Source organism: Drosophila takahashii, chromosome 3L, assembly GCF_030179915.1.
Source record: "Drosophila takahashii strain IR98-3 E-12201 chromosome 3L, DtakHiC1v2, whole genome shotgun sequence".
NCBI classification, from domain to species: domain Eukaryota; kingdom Metazoa; phylum Arthropoda; class Insecta; order Diptera; family Drosophilidae; genus Drosophila; species Drosophila takahashii.
In genome coordinates, this window is record NC_091680.1 from 12,227,230 (window position 1) to 12,251,305 (window position 24,076).

The following is a 24,076-nucleotide window of genomic DNA, read 5'->3' on the forward strand; positions in this document are numbered from 1 at the left end:
GCGGGGCGGAACGGTCGAAATAGTTTTTGCCGCCCATGCGATGCGCAATTATTTAGGGGGTGGGTTATGCGCTCTCATTTGCTCTAGCTATCTCTCTGCTTCAAAAGTTTAATTTTTTGAAACTAATAGAGGTATTAATGCTTTTTCCGTTGTTGCACATTTTAAATTTAAAAAAAGGTTATAAAACCGTTACAGCTGTAAGCTTTTGCGGAATACTGCCCTGGTTTTGAATTGAAAATATTATTTCCTTGGGGTCACACTGGGTTTGGTATTTTACACAACTGTGTTGTCTCGATAGTGCCACAAAAATACCAGAAATACCGAGGGTCAAAGAAAGGTTAGGAGTGTGTCTCGGCTAAGTTAGCCAAGACACCCTGCTAAAAATATCGATACACTGTAATCGGACGAAAACAGTGTGACCGGCCGCGATGTTTTTTAGGGAAAGCAACATTTTCATCTGGCAACCCTGTTCACATATTCACATCGTCAAAAAATCTTGGTCTGTGAAGTTCGTGCGGAGGAAATTCGATTTGAAAGCCAGCGAAAATATGCAAAATAAAGTGAAATACCAGTGCCTCGCGGACGAGGAGCGCCCCAGCGGAGCGTCCCGCAGCCAGTAGAGCCCCCAGAGCCGCCCCAAATCTGGTAATTTCGCGGCGAAAAGGTGCGTTTTTCGATTCGCCTTTCGGTGTATGTGAAAAGTTTCTACTGCAATCCATTTTTCTCTACGTGCGTGTGCGGCATACGAGTGTGTGTGTGTGTGCGAGGCGAGCATGTGTGCGTGGAGTGGGGCGATGTAAAATGCCTTTACATAATTACATAGGCAATTGCGAGGACTTTTATGCAAACCGCTGGCTTGCAGAATTACATAAAATCATCGCATTTCAGTGCGTGAAAAATTACGCGGCTTCCATTTTCGTTCTATTTACTCGCGACGTCAGCGTCGCGGCTGTTGAATTTATGTCAAATTGGTAACACACACACATGCAGGCCAGGCGGAGAGCGCGCGTATGCAGGCCCTAGCTGCATGGGTGTGTGAGTGCGAGAGAGAGAGCGAGCGCAAAAGGGAGAATGATAAACAAAGTGAAAAAAACAAGCGGCTGTAAAAATGCCCGCAAGTGTTTTTAATTAATATGAAAATATGTTTGTTTAACACTTTTATTTAACAATTGCAAACCCCGTGTAAAAACAGTTGAAAAATATTCTATTCCCTTGTAAAAATACCTAGTTTTTAACTGTTTATCTTCCACCCTATTTTCTGCCTCTCTTTTTCGCATTTAATATGTGTAATTTCAATCGAATGCAACAACAAAGGTGCGCGTTTAACAACAACAAATAGCATTGTTTTGCGAGAGAGCGGGAAAGAAAGAGTGCGATCCGATTTGCCCGTGTGTGAGTGAGGGGAAAAGAAAATGCCAAGAAGTTGGCTGATAAAGCAGGCACACGCACACACCACGCACACGCACACACGCATGGAAAATAGAAAAATCGAAAAATAATAATAATCAGCCGCCAGCAGGAGAAGAAGAAGCAGGAGCAGCAGCAGTACAAACAGCAAAAGTGTAGTTGTGATCGAAAATCGAAAGTGTGAAGCATTTTCTATAAATAGTGCAAAATCAAAATCAAATTCCCAGTGCAAACAAAAGCGCAATAAAAACAATAACAAAACCAGGGATATAGCGAACAATACAACAACGATACGTACGGTATATCTGGAGCGGTCCATCAATCTCACAGAGCGCGCGCTCTGCGAAAAAAGCAGGATTATCTGAAGGATCGTCGCAGAAAAGATCACCAAGATGTCCTCGCTGGACGCGCGCAACAACTCGGCGATGATGAAGCGGGCGGAGCAGCTGAAGCGCTGGGAAGAGTCGGACACCAACCGCGCCGCCCCCACCCCCCGCCACGAGCACGGCCGGCGGATCAAGTTCAGCTCCGGCTGCGTCTTCCTCGCCGCCTGCCTCTCCGGCGACAAGGACGAGGTCATCCAGCTCCTGGACCAGGGAGCCGACATCAACACGGCCAACGTCGACGGACTGACCGCCCTGCATCAGGTGCGTCTATCTCCCTTAACTCATCCCATTCTATTAAGACTAATTTCTGGAGTTGTCCAGAAATCTCTTCAGGCGAAATTTAATTGGAATGTACGTAAGCTTCAATAGAAGTTCCATCAGAAATCCGCCCAATGAGATTTCTGTGTCACCCCGCATTCCTAATTTTCATTTTTAAAAGACTACTATGATTTATACTAATAAATGTCACAAAGGACATCAACTCATATCCACTTCACTGCAAATACTAGAAGCATGAATCATTATTCTTTAAAAGGCGATGGCTTTTGTACGACGCATTATATAGGTCTTTCGAAACACAAATTTTCAGTAGACTTACAAGATCGTAAATAAAAAGGGTTATTAAGAGAGAAGATGTAGAAGACTCATTCCCAAAAGTGGAAACAGTTCTTAATAATTTAAACTCAAAGTTATCAAAGGTTTTTAAAATTTTGTTCACAAAATATAAAAAAAATTCTATGAATTTTAATTTATTTGAAATACCTAACCAAAGCAATTGTTAATAAGTTTTAAGTGCGATTATATGTGTAGAACTAGGAATTCTACTTCATCAATTATGAATATCCATTTTGCATCCCCTTTTCCTTGGGTATTTATTTCCCTTTAGAAGGGAGCTCGACGTTGCGTCAGTCTGCTGCAATTGCGATCACGCGACCAGGCGAGGGGGTGGTGGAGGTGGAACGGGCGCAGGGGCATGCAATTTCGACACTGTTGCGTTGCGTCCAACTGTGGTGCTGACGTGGGCCGTACTGTGGGTTAAATTCCATGGCCCACTGATCATATTATTACAATTCTGGAACAGGAATGTCTTAAAGGTTAGGAAGATATTAAAGAAATTTAATTTTGAAATTGATTTATAAATGTTATTGCATTTTTAAATGGTAAATTTTTGTTTCAGTAAAATAATATATTTTTGCTCAGAACTATGCAATGCCTAAAAAAAGAAAAGATAAGATTGAAAAGACATCTTATTTAATTTGAATATTCTTTTATTTGTTTCAGTAAAATAATATATTTTTGCTCAGAATTATGCAATGCATAATAAAAGAAAAGATAAAAAAATATATTGAAAAGACATCTTATTTAATTTGAATATTCTTTTATAATATCCCAAAGTATTTCCCTGACCCAATCAAGGTCAAGGAGTAGCCTCCTCTTTAGGCCCACTGTGCAGCGCCGTTCGCTAGACGCTCGACCATTGTTTTTGTTGCGTATTTCGTGCTCTTTCTGCGGTTTCAACACCGCCGCCGCAACAACAATTCGAATTTCGAATATTAACAAATACATGGCTAATGCAAGCCGACGATTTACAAGTCGAATGGCCAGAACAGCTACACCAACAGCAACAACAAGCGAAAGGCAAACGGCCAAAAGCATTAAATAAGAAAAATACAAAATGTTCTATTTTTAACAACCAAGAAAAACATACAATACTCATATACATGAAAGCCAGTTTACATATTAAAAGCCTAAAGATTTTCGCAAAATCATTTTCAGTTTTCCTCTCATTTGTTTGGCTCATTTTCGTACTATGTCGATGAAAAAAATTTAATGATATTTGTTGGCAAGGAAAATGATATAAAACCAAAATTTTCTGGCATTATCAAAAAGATAAATTCTTTACGTTAATTATAAAATATTTTTAATATATTATTTTAAAGAAAAAGGATTTTTATCCTAAACACGATAGCTAACAAAAAGTTAATCTCCATTTTTGGGCGGTTAAAAACTTAAATTATTTACTGAAGAATAAATTTATCATTTTGGGTACCACACCCATTTTGCCCTCATTTTAATTGTGCTGAAAGTGGATCATAAACTTTGGGAATAGAAAAACTGATGGTTTATATTAACCAAATGGAAACTTAACTTAAATAACCGAGAATAGCTACTAAAATGATTTTCGGTCGAAATTCTTAATTAAATTTTCAAATCCCGCTGCTCTTCCACTACCATCTTGCACTCACTGTGTGCTCTCTGCTCCAATTCAATATAATTGATTCTAATTATGCTGCGCCAGCAAAGAGTCGTAGATTTTCACCGTTTAACCGCGGCGCACTTGTTAACCAGATGCTAATTTGCTCGGCGCGGGCTTCGCGGGGAGGGCACCACTGTCTGGGAGTGCACTGTAATTACAGCAACAGAAACTACAACACAATAATAAATAATAATAACAATGGGAACAGTGCAAACGTTTTGAATTACCTGCCACATTGTGTGCGGTGCAAGTGCGGTCGCAACCTGCGGCTATTTGCTTCACTTGCTGTTGTCGTTTTTGCTAAACCGCAAGGCAGAATTTCGATTGCATTTATTAAAATAATTATCTTATCGCCTGCACTTACAAGTCCTCTAATGGTTGCAAATGTCCACCCCCGTGCTTTCTTTGTTTGTCTGTATGTACATAAGTCGTGGCTTTCCTTTGGCCCATGCCGCACCAATTTCACATGCATACATTTTCAATGTTTGGGCCTTCCATTCATAAGCATTGACAACGACAGCACCACACCTGCACCACATTTTCAATGGCATGCGATTTGATTGCTGCAGACGGGATAGGCTACAGTGGTTCGAACCCAACTATAAATTGTTTTTAAATTTTATTCATCAAAGGACATTTTGTAACGATACAAATATATTGTCTCTAATTTTTAATATTTAATACTTGTCCAAGTCATTATTGTTATCAAAAAGACTTTCAAGAGCGCCTAGGAACTGAAAAGTACAAGAGTGAGTTATCATAAGAAAATACAAAGTTAATTCAAAAGAACAAGAATAATGATTTAAAAATATTGGTATTACATTGAAACTCATAAGGATAAAATAATATACTTTTACTTTATTTTGACTCGTTAAAAAAGAAAATCCTTTTGCTACGTTATTTTCAAATATTTTAAATTAAATAAAACACAGTGGCATATTGGTTCCACAGTGTTTCGCCTTGGACTTTATTTGAATGATGTTGACTGATGGAGAGGAAGATAGAAAACGGAGGATGGAGGGGCTGTTGCAAGTGACCGTGTATCCATGGTTGACTTTGATTTTTCATGTGGCCTACAAGCTAGCAGCGTGCATTGACGTACAAACTCGCTGGGGGACAAGTGGGAAATTATCTAAGAAATGGCAATAAATTACGTGTGTTTACAAGCGTTCAGATTCGGATATTTACATTTAAATACAGTTCAAGGATAATGTGAGCATTTTTTTTCGAAATATCTTTTATAGAATTGTATTTCATGGTCCACACATTCTACAAATGAATCAGTTATGGACGTTAAATTTAGAAATATTTTGGAAATACGTGGGTTTCACACAAATATATATATTTTATTTAGTGTGCCGAATGGAAAAATGCGCTAATTATAATCATATTAATCATTTGGTACTTTAAAGAGAAACTATTAAGATGATATACATTTTTCTACCTTACCTAACGTTTAACTTATTAGGAATTATTTATATTTATTGTATGTAAGGTTGGGTTTAATTTGCTTAATTTATCCATTTATAAAAGACTCTGAGCAGTATAAAATCTGGTTTTCTTTTCCCCTGAGTGCGAATCTATGTTTCTTCTTTAATCAGCCTCTTTCAATGATATGCTCAAATTAAGAATTGATTTATATACATACCTTTCTGCCAATTAGCAATTGATATATTTCGATTTTAGTAGGGGGCCAGGAGAGGCGAACTGGCGCCGCATAAATTAAGAAATTATTCTGTCAAGACTTCTCTTAAATTGAGCTATAGTCGGGGCTTGAGTAGCTCAGCATATAATAATCGTAACAATCGCCGATCCGTTGACATGACGATCGTGAGCCGCAGATCGATGACGAGTCCTGATCGTTTGGGGAGTTGGGAAAAGCTGCGTGAGTTTTCCCAAATAAAAGCACTCTGTCTTGGCGATCGCTAGTAGATTTGTTGCTGTCGGCTAACGCGCTTTATTGACGTGTTTTCTAACCTTGGCCCGGTTCTCGACGGACTGACGGGACGGACAGCTGTTGAAACGCACAGCTACAGACTACAGACTACAGACTCACAGATTCACAAACAGATACAAATCGAATATCCTCAAGAATCAGCAGCGCGTGTATACGGAATGATCTCTGGATGTATCTGTTAGGTTGTATGTATATAAATGGATGCGATGCGGTCGCTACACTTGATTTGATTTATTTCTCGTTTCGTGTTTTACACCCAAAATAACAAACGAATGCGAATGATCAAAATGAAAATGAAAATTCGCTCTATGCCAGATACAATTTGATGTGATGTCTGCAGTCCGCAGTCCGCATCTGTATCTGCCAGTATCTGATGTGTGATGTGCATAAAGTTAGCAATGCAACTTTTGAAAATGCAAATTTTTTTCTATCGACAATTTGCCGTTATTTATCCGTAAATTATTCGTGAAAGAAAAAAATTTGCCGCTCAATTATTTTTAAAATTATGAGATGTTCTGCTAAGTTGATATCAACTTAGCAGAACACCCCCACTAAAGTTCAAAATTTCCAAAATCTTTTTTAATGGGAATTTGCCGTTATTTTGCCGTAAATTATTCGTGAAAGAAAAAATTTAGTTGCTCTTGTTTTAACATTTTTTTTTTTAAAAAACATAGTTGTTCTGCTAAGTTGATATCAACTTAGCAGAACACCCCCACTAAAGTTTAAAATTTCCAAAATCTTTTCTAATGGGAATTTGCCGTTATTTATCCGTAAATGATTCGCGAAAGAAAAAATTTTGTTGCTCTTGTTTTAACCTTTTTTTTAATAATAGTTGTTCTGCTAACATATGTATGTACAACGCGGACGGTAGCAGAGCTCTGCTGACGTCGACGTCAAATGTGTACAATTTCCGCGAATTCTGCTTCTGTGAGAAGCAACATCCATTTTTCATGTTTAAAATTTTTAACTTTTGATTATGTGTAATTCTGTAAATAATATTGACTCAGACTCACTGCAGAAATTAATAAACCTCCAGGACGCAGAATTCGCGGGAATTTTACACATTTGACGTCGACGTCAGCAGAGCTCTGCTACCGTCCGCGTTGTACATACATATGTTAGCAGAACAACTATTATTAAAAAAAAGGTTAAAACAAGAGCAACAAAATTTTTTCTTTCGCGAATCATTTACGGATAAATAACGGCAAATTCCCATTAAAAAAGATTTTGGAAATTTTGAACTTTAGTGGGGGTGTTCTGCTAAGTTGATATCAACTTAGCAGAACAACTATGTTTTTTAAAAAAAAAAATGTTAAAACAAGAGCAACAAAATTTTTTCTTTCGCGAATCATTTACGGATAAATAACGGCAAATTCCCATTAGAAAAGATTTTGGAAATTTTGAACTTTAGTGGGGGTGTTCTGCTAAGTTGATATCAACTTAGCAAAACAACTATGTTTTTTTAAAAAAAAATGTTAAAACAAGAGCAACTAAATTTTTTCTTTCACGAATAATTTACGGCAAAATAACGGCAAATTCCCATTAGAAAAGATTTTGGAAATTTTGAACTTTAGTGGGGGTGTTCTGCTAAGTTGATATCAACTTAGCAAAACAACTATGTTTTTTTAAAAAAAAAATGTTAAAACAAGAGCAACTAAATTTTTTCTTTCACGAATAATTTACGGCAAAATAACGGCAAATTCCCATTAAAAAAGATTTTGGAAATTTTGAACTTTAGTGGGGGTGTTCTGCTAAGTTGATATCAACTTAGCAGAACATCTCATAATTTTAAAAATAATTGAGCGGCAAATTTTTTTCTTTCACGAATAATTTACGGATAAATAACGGCAAATTGTCGATAGAAAAAAATTTGCATTTTCAAAAGTTGCATTGCTAACTTTATGCACATTGATGTGTGCGTTGCATAATACCATTTCTAGCCATAGCCAGCCACAAAATATATGCCATTAAAAATGTTTCGTTTTACAACCGAGTTTCTCGGTCTTAGGCCTATCCAATTCTTTTCTTTTCCTTATTTCTGGTTGCCAATTCTGCGGCCGTCCGATTATAATTATTATACATTTAGCTTGCACGCGCCACGCCGCACACACACGATTTAAAATCTGATGTTTTATGGATAAACGAACCGAAACCAGCGGGAACTATACTTTTTTGCCAACCCATGACGACATGACCTCAGAAATAGTTCAGCGGAAAAATATATTAAGTTTTATATGTGTTTTGTGTACTTTTTTTATATTTTTTTTCTAGGAATATTTATTTTTAATTATTTTAAAATATATAATTTTCCAGTACCGATAGACTTTTATATTCGAGTTCCTGGAATTCCTTTTGACTTATTTATTATCGCACGATAAACACTTAAAATATATCTGAGAAATATACCCATATTTTATAACCGACAACTTGCTTAGGTGAAAGTTTAGATTGTAGAAATAGTGATTATCATATCAGCTTATTCACACTTGAAATCTTAGGTAAATAAACATTCAAAAGATAAGATTTTATTTCTATGAAGCTTAGTAGCACAAGCCTTGCAAAATTCAAAGTTACTTAACAATTTTCTCTTTTGTAATATTTTTTTTTAATAAAATTACAAAAGCAAATACAATTAAGCACACACCAGTGCTCACCATAAATCTTTAGAATCATAAGGAAATTGTCTAGATTCTTGTTTCCGTTTGGATATTCTTTTGGTTTGTTTATTTTTCATTTTGCAATCGCTTGTGTTCATTATTTTTCACACTTCCCTCCAGTCCAGCCAGATGTCTCGGCCCCACCTGGCCAAGTTAAAAAAGAACAATTTGGCAAAAATATGCGAAGCATTTTTAGTGGCAAAATACTATTGAGATACATGAGAACTTTTCTTCAAGAAGAAATAAAAGAAAAAGACACGAAAGAAATTGTTTGAAGGCTTTGCAATATGCTAGAACTTTTCACACAGAGCAAATGCCCCGAAATCGGTTGGATATAGGCACGTCTAGATATACATATACCGGTCTATATGTATGGGTATATATCATATGGTTTATGTAGATTCTTTCTACTTTTATCTTGTGGCGCTAATTCAAATTTGTAATTTATTGAACTCAAGCGGTTGGCTCGTCTATTTTGGCATTTCGTTTATAATATATGTACATTTGGTTTCTTGAACGAATAATTGTATACTAAGGCGGCAGGTCAATGAGTGGCAAGGAATGTTTTTTTAAAACGTATTTTAAAATTCAACTAATTTGTGCTTCTTTTATGTATTTTATTAGCGGATCATAAGAAAATTAATGTGGGATTTACAATCACTGATTATGTATGATGAGTGGAAAGGAATAGAACATTATTAAATGAATTATCAAACCATAAGAAATAACTCTCTTTAATTTAAAATTAAATATTTCAATATTTAATATTTAAACTTGTATGAATCTTAAAGTTTTGTGTATTTTAATGGAGGTCAAAGGATATCTGATTTTATTTATCATTCATGAATCTTTCTAAATTGTTTGTAATGTAAATTTTAGTATCTAAGTGAACCAATAAAAACCTAAATATTAAATGGGATTTAAGGAGAGCTAAACCCCTTCCCCAAAGCCTACTCTTTCAAGAAGAGTTTTCCATGGAACTCTTGTGCCTGCCTCTTCATCAAAGGAATTATTCAAGCTATTGAGTTATAAGCCAGAATTATGTGCATTGAGGGCTAACAAAGCGGGGGCCAAATGGAGCTTGGCGCCTAGCAAACTACCGCGTAATGAGCCACGTTAAGCTGGCGGCCCAGAGTCTGATAGCCGTCTCAACAAGTCGCTGTTGGCCTACGCGGCGTATACGTAATGCGGCGAGGTGAATAACATTTGGCGTGCAACGGCTGAAAATGCCGCTCAATGGCGTGCCAAAACAAAAGGCTAAACTTAGCATGCAGTTTTTTTTCCTTCATTTTCTTTTCGCTTTTTTCACTGCTTTTCGTTTGGCAATGCAAATGGAAATAGCGTAGAATCCGTTGCTCTGACATTAAGGCCCAAAGTCTGGGTAATCGAGTGAATTCGCTGATGGAATAGCTCGTGTCAAAAATGTTTGCATACCACAAAATCACTGGGCATTGTCGTCCACTCGGTTTGTGGATGGTCACGCGTGGGCGTTGCCGCTCCGCAAAACCCCTTTTCCTGCCGGTCAGTTTATCAAAATTGTTCATAATTAATTAATTGGCTGCGTTCCAGATTTACAAATTGTTTGGCCCACCCGCCGTCTCTCTCTCTCTCTCTCTCTTTTTTTCTAGACTTTTTTTTTTTTAATTTTTATTTGTTTTACTGCGAAATGGAAATTGCTTTTGGATTTTAAAAGCAACGGCAAAAAAAAGCTACTTTGAAGCTCAGCCAGTAAAAAATTGTGAATTAACATATGCCGAGGAAAGAAAAAGAAGAGAAAGATAGAGAGACACAGACAAGAATCGGTCATTTGATTTTTATAACGCCCCACTCCTTAAACGTGCTCTGTTATCAAGGGGGGATTACGAGGGAAATACACAAGGAAAATAAAAGAAACGGGGGCTCACATTGAAAGACAGAAGCTAAGACGGGTTTTTCAGAATCTATATTCCATCTAAAAATAAAAAAGAATGATCTTGGGAACTATTTTAAAAAATTTAATAATTTATTCTGACTTACATACCCAAGTATATGAAACTATATCTATCAATATATCTTTCGTGCCCTGAAATTGAAATGTTTGATAAGCAAACTATGCTAATAGAGTAGTTTTGACCATATGCCAATAACATAGCTTATAAATATTTTAAAAGATAAGAACCCAAATATTTTGGAATGTCATGGTAGTAGATTTTTTCATGCTGTGCATTGATAGAGCTAGCGCCTTTTGTTGTGGGCCTCTTTTACTTTCTATTCTTTTGGCTGAGCTGTTGCTTTTGCGCCAAAGAATGCTTATCGGCATTTGCAACTACGAGGCGTTGTCGACTCCATTCAACTTTTGTGGGGTTGGGTAGGTTTGTTGGTTGGTTTCCTCGCTGGTTCACAGATAGCAGCGGCCCCAAAGAAGCGCCGGAGTCGCGGCCGATGATATCATCGTTCAGTGCCGTGCATGTGCCATCCAACCAAACGAAGAAGATGTCTAGGCGGGTTCAGCGGAAATCCGCATAAACAACCCAACCATGCTGGATACTCTCTGCTTTGGCTTGTGTCTTCACTGGCTGTTTACTTTAACGTTTTAGCAAGATAAACACTGAAATTTTAAAACATTTTACTAGCTCTTATAAAAGCAAATCGAATGCACACCGACCGAATCTCTTCTACGAAAGTTAATTCAACTTTTGATGCACTGCATTTACGATTCCGTTCGGGAAATCGACTTGTTTTTCTGGCTATAAAAATTTAAATAAATACATTTCATTTGGCAAAGTAGAACGGTTCCAAGGATTGATGTTTATGGTTTTGACCTTTCAATTTGAAATTACAATGCATTATTATAGACAGACGTTGGCATATTGTAATAAACATGACTTTAGCGCATTGACATTGCCAATAGCCCCACTATTTTTAAATCATTTTAATGAACTTTTTGAAATTAAACTATTTAATTTATCTTTATTTCTATAAAGATATATTTCAAAAATATTTATAGCTTTTAGAATTGTTTGGTTTGTCATATAAATCTGAGTTTTTCTTTTTATTATTTTTATAAATACAAAATCACTTATTACTTAATGGTATACTCACATTTAAATCTTAATATTTTTCAGGCTTGCATAGACGACAATCTGGATATGGTGGAGTTTCTGGTGGAGCGAGGTGCCGACATAAACCGACAGGATAATGAGGGCTGGACGCCCTTGCATGCCACTGCCTCCTGCGGGTTAGTTATAAATCCAAATTTACAAAAAAAATTTAATTCCTAATTTATATTTCCTATTCGTTTTCCCAGCTTTGTGAGCATAGCTCGGTACTTGGTGGAAAATGGCGCTGATGTGGCCGCTGTGAACAGCGATGGCGATCTGGCCTTGGACCTGGCCATCGATGTTCAACACATGGCCATGATCGACTATATGGAGAAGATGGTGCAGGAGCTGAACATAAATGTGGATGAGGCTCGAAAGGCTGAGGAGCAGGCGATGCTGAACGATGCCAAAAAGTGGCTGAGAAGCGATGCCGCCGAGGTGGACAGACCGCACCCAAAAACAGGAGCCACAGCGCTTCACGTAGCCGCCGCTAAAGGTTATACGAAAGTTCTGGGCCTGCTCCTGGCCGGTCGTGGCAATGTGGATCGCCAGGATAACGATGGCTGGACGCCGTTGCATGCAGCATCGCATTGGGGTCAACGGGAAACGGCCGAGATGCTTGTGGAGTCACTGGCCGACATGGATATACGCAACTATGCCGGGCAGTCATGCATCGATGTGGCCGATCGCAAAATAGTCAAATTCCTGGAAGAACTGCGTGCCAACAAACGCAACAAGCGGCGACCATCTAGTCAAATCAGGTGAGAAAAATCAAAAAATTGTCTAGTCATTTCTGGTATGGAAAATTATAAATAAAATGTAAATCAAAAACATAAGAAAACATTTCCTTAATAATTACACTATTCATTTAAAATGTTTTTAAAAATATTTTTTCCTTAGAACTGATGATTTTATATAAGCTTGGCATACATACATTTATGACTGTATTTTTTGTTGATTCATTTTCATAATAAATATATTTGATAAAAAATCATGCATCGTTCATTAACAAATTTTAAATTATAAATATGGAATTTAAGATTTCGATTTAAGCTTTATAGTTTTCCATAATAAAATCATTTAAAGTAAAATATGTAATTAATCCTCATACTGTTTATCTTTATCAGCAGAATCTCAGATACGATTGAAAATCACGTGGACAAGACGCCCACCAAACTGGTTCGCGTCGAAGTGAGAACTGATGCCACAAAGGATGGTGCGTATGCTACGATTAAGAGTTATCTCCAATTTTACCTTGGCTACATAATATAAACGAAAAGCTTTCTTTGATTTCTCGCACACACACACTCTTGTGTTTGTCCTGTTTATTATCCTGTTTAGGCTCTCATGCGCGATAATCCTGTGTTGTTGGAGCATTTAATCGTAAAACATTTGCCACTGCCTCTCGTACTTTAGTCACTCAAGATCACGTTGTCTAGTATAATTTGCCTCCATCATGATCATGATCATCCATCAGTAGTATCCCTTATTTCTCTCTCTGTATCTGTATCGTGTCTCTTTCTCTCTCTCTGTATTTGTGTATTGTCTTTGCTTGTAAATTACGCACACTGCAGCTGCCAGTGGCTCAAGTGAATCCGCCGAAGCAGAGGCTTCGATTTCAAACGCTCCTGCTCCTGCTGCTGATGATAATGATGATGATGGTGGTGGAAGTGGAAGTGAAGGAGTGGTGGCCAGTGGCCAAAGCGATACAGAAGAGCTGAGCGATTCCACGGAAAGCTCACACTCGACCAGTCTTTCCGAAAGCGAAGGTAGTCGGCACTTGTTTTGCGTCCTGATCGAGGAGTTCCTCGTCGAACCTAGTTTGTTTTAAGCCCGCTTATGAGCCACTAACCTAGCCCCAATTGTCTATGGTTTTTAGATTAAAACTTATGTTGTTTTACCCATTGCTTTTCCAGCTGAGAACGTCAAGCCCAATCAGCAGATCCACGTCGCCGAGCATCCAGTCGAGGATGAGGCGCCCTGGCGACGCAAGTTGCCACGCACACCAAACGACAGTCCCACTAATAATCGTAAGTCGATTGTGTAAAAATCAAGTTTCAAGGCCTCAAGATACTAGAAAAGATTTATCTACAGAAGTAAAATATATATTTTTTTTATAAAAAGTATATAAAAGTATATAAAGAAGGTACAATTTTAAAGATATAATTTTAAAAGGTATTAATTGAAAGACAATTAGTTAATAAAAATGTATAATTTTATAGTTGTTACACTGTTTCTTAAAAATGCCACAGTTATCTAAAGGCTTGGAAACGAACTGCAAAAAAACCACAATCGAATCTGATAATAATAATCATTATAATTATCATCTTGCAGAAGTTCCTGATAGAGAGCTCAGCAGCAATAGCTCGGAAACAGCCAACGACGTCATTTTGCGACGCACGCAAAGCTTTGAGAACGATCAAAAGTGAGTTGAATCCAAAGAAAATAAAACATTGCGTGCCGCTCACACACAAAAACACACAATCGCATCACAGATTAACCCACATATATAATGATTATTTACATACACTGATCGGCCAAATTGCACCGAAAGGTCTTGATTTATTGGTTGACTTTTCAGTTGGCTTTTCACTTTTGCCGATTGCATTTGCTTATCATTATCGCACATACTCACACTCAAATGTTTAACCAGTCATTCAGCCTTTCGCAGAATACTCCTACATATATTGATAAACCGAATGAAAACGAAATGTATTTGTAATTGTTTAAATTTACCCCTGGTGGTATCATGATCTGGGAAAGCTTCCCGAATCTCCATGAATCACAAGCTTTCCATTAATGAGCTTTTTCCATAACAACATTCGCATTTGGCAAAGTGAAGCGTTGACTGTAAAAGGCAACAAATAAGGGAAAACAAAGTATTGTATTGATTTTAAAGTTATTGTTTTGCTTTATTTTTTTTCCCACCCTTTAAAATAAACAAAAAAAAAATACGACAATAAAAATTGTATCACCAACGCACCACAACCAACCAAAAAACCAACAACAAACTCATCAAAACGCTTATCCCGAAATCTAACCTGCCCGCTCGCCCACCTGCTCGCTCCGCCCGCCCACCTGTACGCCCGCACGATCGATAAAAAAATCCTCGAAAATCGCTCGAAAAATCATCATCTGAAAATCAATCCGTGTGACAGATTCTATCAAAAATACAATGAGCTGCGGGCCCGCATAAAGGCCAATTCCTGTCCCATTCTGCCGGCGAATGCGAATGCTAATGCCGCTGCTGCCAATAATTCCAATAACAATAATAATCTTAGTAGCAATAACAATCATAATAACAACAATAACAACAACAAAAGCGATCTGCTATTGGGATATGCTGCTGGCACAACAACAACAAGCACCTCCACAACAACAATCAGTACATTCAACAACACCCACTCGAACACCAACAACACAACCACAACACAACAACCAGCAGCAGCAGCATCGGCCACAAATCAATTATATAGCGTACAAAGATCGGCCTCACTCAAAGATAACTCAATGTATTACAGGTTTGTTTTGCAATCGACACGTCCTAAAAAGTAAACTAGATCAGATTGCTTAGTTTTATTATGTAAACTTTGTTAAATTATAGAAAAGGAAAATATTTCTTATATTTATTTTGTTTAAATTATTGGTTTTTAAAGTATTTAGTATAATTACAAAATTTTATCCTTAAAAGTCATCAAAAATGTTAGATGTAATTTTTTAAGTAACTAAACAATGATAGTTTAAGATACCTTCTTTTATATTTGTAAAATGAATCTTTATACCTTTATATTGTATAGTAACATTTGTAAAATCTGATCTAGTTTAAGGAACCACGCCTACTCATAACTGACTAAGTAACTCAATTTTTTGTAACTATTAACCTAACTGTGCTTTTGCTTAGCTTCTTCTTGTCTACACCTTCAGAACCAAAACTCATTGCACCAAACTATTTAACATATTTTCCTAGGCCACGCACCAATGTCGTCTACTCTTTCTTGGCTGTATTCTCCATTTTCCTATGAACCCTTCTATAAAATACTTTTATTTTCCTTACCCTCAGGAAACCGATTGCTACGCCCACCAGTGCGGCAGCCACGGCTAATACGGCGCTCAATTCTCCATCGACAACTGTACAGACCCCACCAATTCGCAGGTGAGTTTAGTTTTTGAAGTACCTGTTTTAAAAATATTTTCTTAAAAACTCCGTTGTCGATCAATTAGCCAAGTTACAGCGAAAATAGCAGAAAAGAGCAATAATGGCAGCTCGTCCACGGCCAGTGTCAGCGATGTGGAGAGCTCGAAGCCACCGCCCAAACAATCCACGAGCAATATGATCAAAAACTTCTTCAAGTAATGAGAGCAAGAGAATTAATTGTTGTTGAGCTAACCCCGCTAGTCAGCTGCTAATCCCATTTTTGCTCCCAGCTAGGCCTTGTTCTGTAAAGCATGATTTACGCAAAAGTATCCCAAAAAAGAAAGATACTGCATTTACTTAAAAATTGTAATCTTCACCTAGAACAATTGCTAAACAATTTAGTTTAATAATCCAAAGAAAGGAAAAATATTTTAAAAAATTGATAACATGTGTTAGTTAATCTTGAGCTATTTTATAAATAACAGCTCGATGTGTTGCGACTTACTTCCTTAAGGGAAGCGATTCTATAGCCCTTTGTTTTAATACAATTCGTATTTTTAAATTGTAAACCTTTTCTAAAACTATTTCAATTTATTCCAACCAAATTGTAGATCTTTTGTGCCACCGGTGCGCGATGAGGAGAGTGAAACGCAGCGAAAGGCACATGCCAAGCGCGTGAGGGAGACTCGACGGTCCACCCAAGGCGTTACTCTGGACGAGATCAAGAGTGCCGAGGAGCTGGTCAAGAAGAAGAACATGGGCATGGCCAACAACAATAACAATAATAATATCAGCACCACCACTACGAACACCATCAGCAACAGCGGCGTAAGTAGTCAAGTGTCCAAATGGATACTCTAACCGAATCATCCACGCTATCACAACAAAAATCAAACCGAAAACATTCACACTCGAGGAAGTTATCTTCATAGAATCATTGGTAGATCATGCCTGTAATCTTAGTTTGGATTACAGCATCCACACACGATGTCCACATGCAGTTCACACCCACTCAAACGTTGAGCGATACACACCAGATCAAAAACCGAAAAAATAAATGCTTATGGTTATGGTGTCCCCATTATTTGGATATCCCTCTTTCTGTTTATGTGTTCGATTATGTTCACTCACACAAAACTGTTCATAGAAAAATTATATTAATATCATATCATTGTGGTTTGTGTGAGTGAGTGAAAAATGTACTAAAATAGTTATTGTAGTTTAGAGAAATCGTGTAGTAAGCAGAATGCAACAGGTTCGAAGATTGCCCTGAAAAGTGTGCTATACCTTTAATTTTATTGTAAATGTGGCTTAAAATATTTAAAGCTGTTAATTAATCAAGTACTTCAACGGGTTGTCAGCACCTTTAATGATCTTGACTGATATACAGATTTAAATTGCCACCGTTAGCCACCTTGAAGGGTATAATTCGAACCTGCTGCATTTTGTTCGTCTCATCCCAATAAAAAGCAGCCCTAAGCTGTCATCATTTCAATCAGAGTCTCATCGATCAATCAGTGCTCATTTAGCGTACGTTGCCATCCGTTTGATTATTCGTTCGTGATCGATCGCAATATCACACTTAACCACCAATCAAGTTGAGTTCAATTTCTGCGTTTTGCGCCTCTGCCCAGCTCCGCTCCGCCCCGCCCTGCCACGCCCTTTGAACCGCCCCCGCCTCATCAATTCGCGAGTACTCGTTATAGCTTAGCTTTATATATTTATGATTTCCAATCATCGTCGGCATATCAGTATCAAGCAGCTGCAGATCAGTGAACCATAGCGTAATTACCATTCCGACTTGTATTTATGTTACAACTTTTAAGTTATCTCTATGTTCAGTTTTCCTACTACTCACTAGGCTCTATGTTTATATAGCAATAAACTGTATGTCTTTGGAATATGTTGATGATTATCATTTTGCATGTCCCATTCGCATGCGCAATCAAATCGGGTCACCCTAAGTATCACTATAGTATGCAATTGATATTTATATTATTTATATAGATATAGTGAGACCTTTTTGATTTTTGTTTGAAACACACTCGCGTCCATCGCCTCAGGACAACTGTTTTTTATTTGTTCCGAACTAATATTATTAACAGAACGAAACAAGCTCAGCAGCATCATCGACATCAGCTCCAGCATCATCATCATCGAACCTCGACAGCGATGAGCAGCGGGACGAGTCGCAACCGCCACCACCGCCCACCACACCACCGCCAGCCATAATACCCACCACAACGACGGCCACCGATGAGACGGAGATCGAGGAGGTGATAGCCAATCCTCCGGCTGGCCAAAGTCTGAACGATACCACTGCTAGTTTTACCCTATCCGCTCCAATGCGAAGATCGCTTTCGGGCGAGGCCGATGCCAATAGTGATCCGGAGGGCGATCAGGATCAGTCGGTGGTCAGTGCCAGTTATACGATAATGCCCAGGCGGGATAGGCTTCCTGAAAGCTCAGAGAATGTGGAGAGTCCGAGAACTCCTCAAAAGACTGACCCAGTTGCCAAAAGCTCCAGCGAAGAGGAACCACCGCTTGCCAGGCCCACGGATCTGCCGCTGATTCCAGCTCCTGCTGCCAGCACAGAAGCTATCAAATCATCCTCGGCGGCCACGACGCCCGCAGCCCTCGAGAGTCCAGTGCGCTTGCGGGACAAGCGGGGATTGTCCGGCAGCCAGGACTCGGAAACCAAGTCCGATACCGCCTCGCCCGTGACCTCACATCCGGATTTCAATGCCCGTGACTCTCTACTTAGTCTGTACGCCCGACGCACAACGGACAGCAGCGCAGGAGGAGGAAGTGCTGGTGGTGGTGCAGGTGGTGCGAGTGGAGCTGCCTCGTCGTCAACTTCAACTTCTGCAGCAGAACGGCGTCCGTCTTGGCGCCTGAAATTCGATGCCGGCTCCAAGGTATGCCCACACTACCCAACTCTGCCCTCTAAGCGAATCCGATAGCCTAATCCAATACTATCTTTCGATCGGTTGCCAAATTCGTGTGCGCCATAAATATTTTTGTTAATCTCTAAGTGTAGCATGGATTTATTTTGATTAGTTTGTGTGTAATCGATGGAGATCTAAGGCTCAGCAAAGTGAAAATTACCTTACCTTTGATCGCATTCATAAATAACCTCATCGTTTTTATATTGCTTTTTGAATTTTAGTTTAAGGTCATCATTTATTTCAATATATTTAGTTTTGCTGCCATTTAAATGCCTACCTTATACTTATTTTATAAAACCTTATAAATGATTGGAAGAAATCTTATTGCTTAGAAAGAGAAATACTAATATTTTCAATTCATTCGCTTTCAAAAATATGTATTTTATTATATTATTTACCGCCTGAAATATTTATTTTAAGACCTACATTTTTCGTTTAGTTGTATTTAAGCATCTGTATTTTTTCTCATAACTTATGCTTACCATACTGTATAACTAAGTAACTGCATAAATAAGTAGATATTGATATCTATGTATTATTTTACAGAATCATTTATTTCTATTAGTTACCACATGTATTTATTGAAGCATAAATTCTATTTCACTCGGCTGATGGCCATTGTTGTGTAAATAATTACATACATGCAGTTGTCTTACTAATTTGAACATTTTTGCTTGCCTTTATATTACTTTTATTTTTTTAAATTTCTTTTTCATACTTGTTGCGCTTGTTTTTAACAAGAACCGAAATCAAACTATTTGCATGTTTTTATAACAACATCTACATTTTTGTTCGATTTAATAATTACTACATACATTCAAATGGTTCAAGGAAATACAGAAATTGCTTAGCTTAGGTAATGGGTTGCGGGCTCCAACAGATGGATTCTAAATGCAAATGGTGTCTGATACTTGTTAATTATTACTAAATGTTTAGTATAAACTAACTCCCGCTGCATTCGAATGATTCAAGACATAGCTTCTTGTAAGAACAAACACATTGCACACAGCCCAAACAAAAACAACAAATAAAGAGAAACATTTCAAAACATAAATTTATGAAATATCCACAATGTATATTTAAAATCGAATTGAGCCCATATTAAAAGACTTTATGTTTATGCAGTTCAAGCTGGAGGACATAACCAGCGGGGGCACTTATCCGCCCAACAACAGCACCATTATACCGAGTGCTCCGGCAGTGATGGCAGCCGTCAATTTATCTACTACAACTGGTGTCCAACGGCGCATCAGCAGCGGTCCTAATGCACGTAGGTTTTGAATGAATTACTACTCATTTTTTTACGACATATATTTAATTTATTCTTTCTGTTTTAGTAAATGCTTCCAATCAGTCGCTTAACTCTGTGGGTCGTCCTGTTTCCGCGCCCAGCGAGGGCACAAACAACAGTGCCTATGTTACGTCCTCAGCTCGCAAATTCGAAGCGAATGCTACGTCAGCGGGGGCGAACTCAGCAGCGGCCTCAACTACTAACTCAACCTCCAATTCAGTGTCTGCAACCAGTGCCAATCATGCAGCGGCTACGGCAACGAACGCCACGTCAAACCATGACGATAAGGGTAAGGATCCCGCACCTGTTGCTTTAATTAATCAACTAAAGAGTGCTTTTATTAAGAGTTTACACAATAATTTAACAAAAAAAAAATGAATTAGCATTTTGTTCAAATGGATTAAAACAGAAAAAATTCATTTTTAATGCCTGTTTATTTCAATATTACTGTATCTTCAAAAGTTGCTTGAAATTTTAGTATATTTGTAAAATATATTGCTCACTTAAAGAAAAATGAATTTAATAATTCGAACAATTATAAATACAATAATTAATTCTCTAGATGATTTAATAATTCGACTTAAAGACATCCAGGTATAAATTCTCTGAATTTTAAATACTGAGAACTTTTTCTTGAGTAGTTGTTTTATAAACGAAGCAGAATTTATTGCATTAAAATAATCATGGGAAATGTCCTATAGCAGTTGTTAAAAAAAGCCTTTTCTCCAGACTAACTTGTTTTTTTTTTTGTATTTTTTCTTCCGACAGATAACGACAAGGAGAACGATAATCGCACACAGACCGTCATTCAGAGGCGACGCAAGCCGAAGCGCAGATCAACAGGCGTGGTGCACATCGATATGGATGTAAGTATAGCTAGGAGATACATCATTTGTGTGCCTAATTGCCAGGCAGTTTGTCAGAATAAATGAGCCATGGGCCAAGAGCCGTATGTCAACTATTCCTAGCCAAATTGCTAATTAGTCGGGAGATTAGGAAAATGCTAAATTAAAGATTTCTTTTGTTCTGCTACAGGAACTGGATCCTGAGCGACAGAACGAATCGTCCAACAACGACAACGAGGAGAAGGAAAAGGAGGTGAGTCCACCGATAATTAGTGCTTACCATATGTTAACTACCAACAACAGCAACAACGAATATGGTCTTATTATTGAATATTTTCACACCTTGCCAAGTAATTAGAATTTTTGTGTCAGCCTCTTATTTCCGCGCTGCACCTGACAATTTTTTCTTTATTCTTGCCTTTGCCTTCGTCACACCTTGTCACAATTTTAGAGCGCTCCGCGTCCTTCAAAGTAGATGAGTATCCCCTCCACTTATCTGCTGCCCCACAATTTTCCCCATCGTATGTCTGGTCCAATTAGCGGGCGACCCAAAAACGAAATTATGATTTGCCACTTGGAAAGTGAGCACGTGGCATTGTGGGTTCGGAATTTTCGTGTGGGAATTTAAGTGTAAGTGCAAGGCAATTGCAAATCCTTTCATGGCCGAGGTCAGAACTATTAGTGCGCATCCAATTTGCGTCCATAGAAATCACGAGTCTGGCCCGAACCTGTTAACAATTTATCTGAGCAAGTGTCAGCGCCGGTGTCGCCTATTATTAAAAACTGACACAATTTCTGAGTGCATCTTGTCATTAACGTGCGCTTTTGCTTGTTTCTGCACAGAATTATTAATTGTTTGGCACATTGGACAATTAAAGAAGCACCATAAATCTTATATATTCGGCCTAGCAATGATTGATACAAAACATTATTTGCTAGTTTCGTAGAGTATTTTGTAAATGATTCGTTCCACCAATGCCTCAGGTTCAAATCTCAAGTGTTATGTATTAAATTAGTTGGTAATGCTAATTTAGGCAGAAATCTATACTAAGATTTAATACTTTTTGTTTATTTAAGGAACATTCTTTCAAAAGTATTTGTTGCCAAGTAAATTTAAATAGAGTTTTTAAAAGTGTTCTATTTAAATATTTTTGAAAAGCAGAAAAATTCTTTGTAAACGGATAGGATATATTTAAGATAGAGAACTATTTATATTCTAGTCTCAATACTACAACGCTTTGTTTAAAATATTTAACAAAGCAATTCGTACATCCTCATTGTTATTTATTGCTCATTATAGGCAACCGTTAAAAGTGAATTTAATTGGTCATTTACTTGCCAGAAATTGTGCTTAAAAATACATTTCCATGAAGTGAATGATGTAATACGATGTCTAAATTGGTTTAATACCTTCAGAAATTTATCCATTAAAATGGAAAATATGTGGAAATTTAATTTTTAAGATGCCTATTTTCCCAGAACTTTTTATATTAACTGCTGATAATTGGCGAGAAGCAATTAATAATATACACGATCCATCCAAAACGACGGCAGACCATCTGACGCTCTCTGATTGACGATGTCAAGTGTGCCATTGTGCATTTATTCTATTTGTTTTTTTGTCGCAGATGTCGTTTTGCAAATGCATCTGGGAAAATCACTTTCACAACCGTCTTTGCAGACAGTTTTCATTTTATTATAAATTGGGCAATTACAGAGGCACGACCCAAACCGAAGGAAATATAAAGAAAAGTAGAATAATATGAAAAGCTGGCACACGTACGTTGAACTTTGCAGAAAAAGCGAGAATATGTGTGGCTAAATTTATAACAGTTTGCAGGCATTTGCTTCCTCATTCTCCCTGCGGCAAAAGGATCGTCATTCGGTATTTATAGCCGGAAAATGCATCCAACGAAAGTGTAAACTCTGTGGGGAGGGGAATGCTTTTGGCCCAGTTACGAAGGGGGAGCAAAGACGGCAGCAACTTCCCAAATTGGATTCTCCTGTCGTTTACTTGACGCTAAATTTAAACTAAAACAAAAATAGTTTTTCCTATGCTGGCGTTTTTTTTCCCCCTGTGATTCGGTGCAGTCATGTGTCAATGACTGTGCTTCGCCTTTTGGCCCAGTTCGCAATGCTCTCTTTTCTTGCGTTCCCCTGATTTTCTGACCCCAGCATAGTTAACAATTTTGCGTCTCGGACATTGGGCCAAATACGTGTGCGATTTACTAATTTTAGACTTTGGCCCACCAGGTGAAAAACTCGAACAGCGAATATTTTGTGTGCGCAATTTCAAGTGAAAATTTGGCTCCTTTCCCTGCTCTTATTATTTCTTGTTTTCATATTTGAGTTTAAAATATTCCCCATGATTTGCTTTATTTTTCCGGCTTTTCCTCTCTTTTCGTAGCTCTTAGTTCTATGGGGGCACTCTTTTGCCGCTCTTTCGTGTTTATTTCCGATCGTTCGCTTTCAAATAAAACATTTGAAATCTTCTGCGAGCAACACAGTTGAGTTTTGTGCGCCCAGCACAGCGGATCATCTCAGTTCGATTCAGTTCAGAGCACCTAAAGCAAGCTAATCCAATCAAACAACTCTAAATCCCAATGTAAATCCCAATTAAACTCAAGAATTCAATACGTCAAGTGCAACGAGAGACCAAAAACCACACGACCTGTCGAACGTGTCAAAGAATTGTGGGGGAAAAAATGAATTGCAATACGCTTAGATCAGTTTACCCCTGGGATAATTGTGGCCGGAGGGGATTTTCCAAACCGAAGTTGATGATTTGACTGCCAGCCGCAACAAGTTTGCTCGTTTTCATTTGATGAAATCGCTCCGCGTTGCCTTTTTCGGCAAACTGCGCATAATTTTTGGACATTTCAAGTTGATGCTCTCTCAGGTGGCTTCTGCAAATATGGTCAACTATTTTGATAAGTTTTTAATTTGATTCGTGAACGTGCTTAATTTATTTGTATTTTTTTGGGTGACTCCAAATGTCAAAGTTTAATTGAATTTAAAAGTTGCATTTATTTGATTCTTAAATTAAATAATTAATACAACTTTGGATTTATTTTTTTAATATCACTTGAAATTGTAATTTTTTTAAAATAATT

The 24,076-nt window shown here is 37.7% G+C and overlaps 1 protein-coding gene and 1 long non-coding RNA gene across 36 annotated transcripts in view; one reads left to right on the forward strand and one right to left on the reverse strand.

Annotated features, from left to right (window-relative positions):
* The first annotated feature begins 466 nt into the window (after positions 1-466).
* Mbs (Myosin binding subunit) overlaps positions 467-24,076 on the forward strand; it is a 31,702-nt gene continuing 8,092 nt past the window's right edge. For 3 of the 27 annotated variants that reach the window (XM_070215531.1, XM_070215532.1, XM_070215534.1), the window contains exons 1-16: positions 468-664; positions 1,510-2,054; positions 11,769-11,881; positions 11,951-12,505; positions 12,872-12,960; positions 13,661-13,774; positions 14,079-14,169; positions 14,903-15,265; positions 15,805-15,897; positions 15,966-16,094; positions 16,491-16,707; positions 17,985-18,797; positions 19,953-20,097; positions 20,165-20,407; positions 20,887-20,984; positions 21,154-21,216. In XM_070215531.1, coding sequence (XP_070071632.1) covers positions 1,800-2,054; positions 11,769-11,881; positions 11,951-12,505; positions 12,872-12,960; positions 13,661-13,774; positions 14,079-14,169; positions 14,903-15,265; positions 15,805-15,897; positions 15,966-16,094; positions 16,491-16,707; positions 17,985-18,797; positions 19,953-20,097; positions 20,165-20,407; positions 20,887-20,984; positions 21,154-21,216 — 3,381 coding nt within the window. In that variant the 5' untranslated portion in view covers positions 468-664; positions 1,510-1,799. Of the gene's footprint in view, positions 665-1,509; positions 2,055-11,768; positions 11,882-11,950; positions 12,506-12,871; positions 12,961-13,660; positions 13,775-14,078; positions 14,170-14,902; positions 15,266-15,804; positions 15,898-15,965; positions 16,095-16,490; positions 16,708-17,984; positions 18,798-19,952; positions 20,098-20,164; positions 20,408-20,886; positions 20,985-21,153; positions 21,217-23,447; positions 23,569-24,076 lie in introns of those variants that run through there. The other 24 variants (XM_070215535.1, XM_070215525.1, XM_070215533.1 and 21 more) reach the window with 21 other exon arrangements.
* Positions 2,509-6,301, reverse strand: LOC138913113 (uncharacterized). Of its 9 annotated transcripts, none has more exons than XR_011418710.1 (6): positions 6,107-6,300; positions 5,699-5,905; positions 4,415-4,784; positions 4,278-4,350; positions 4,040-4,219; positions 2,514-2,880 (listed from the first exon to the last, which is right to left on the reverse strand). It is a non-coding gene; the product is annotated as an uncharacterized lncRNA (long non-coding RNA). The 9 variants fall into 9 exon arrangements; XR_011418708.1 differs by having other exon boundaries at positions 2,516-2,880; positions 5,699-6,048; positions 6,107-6,298; XR_011418709.1 differs by having other exon boundaries at positions 2,509-2,880; positions 4,040-4,198; positions 5,699-6,301.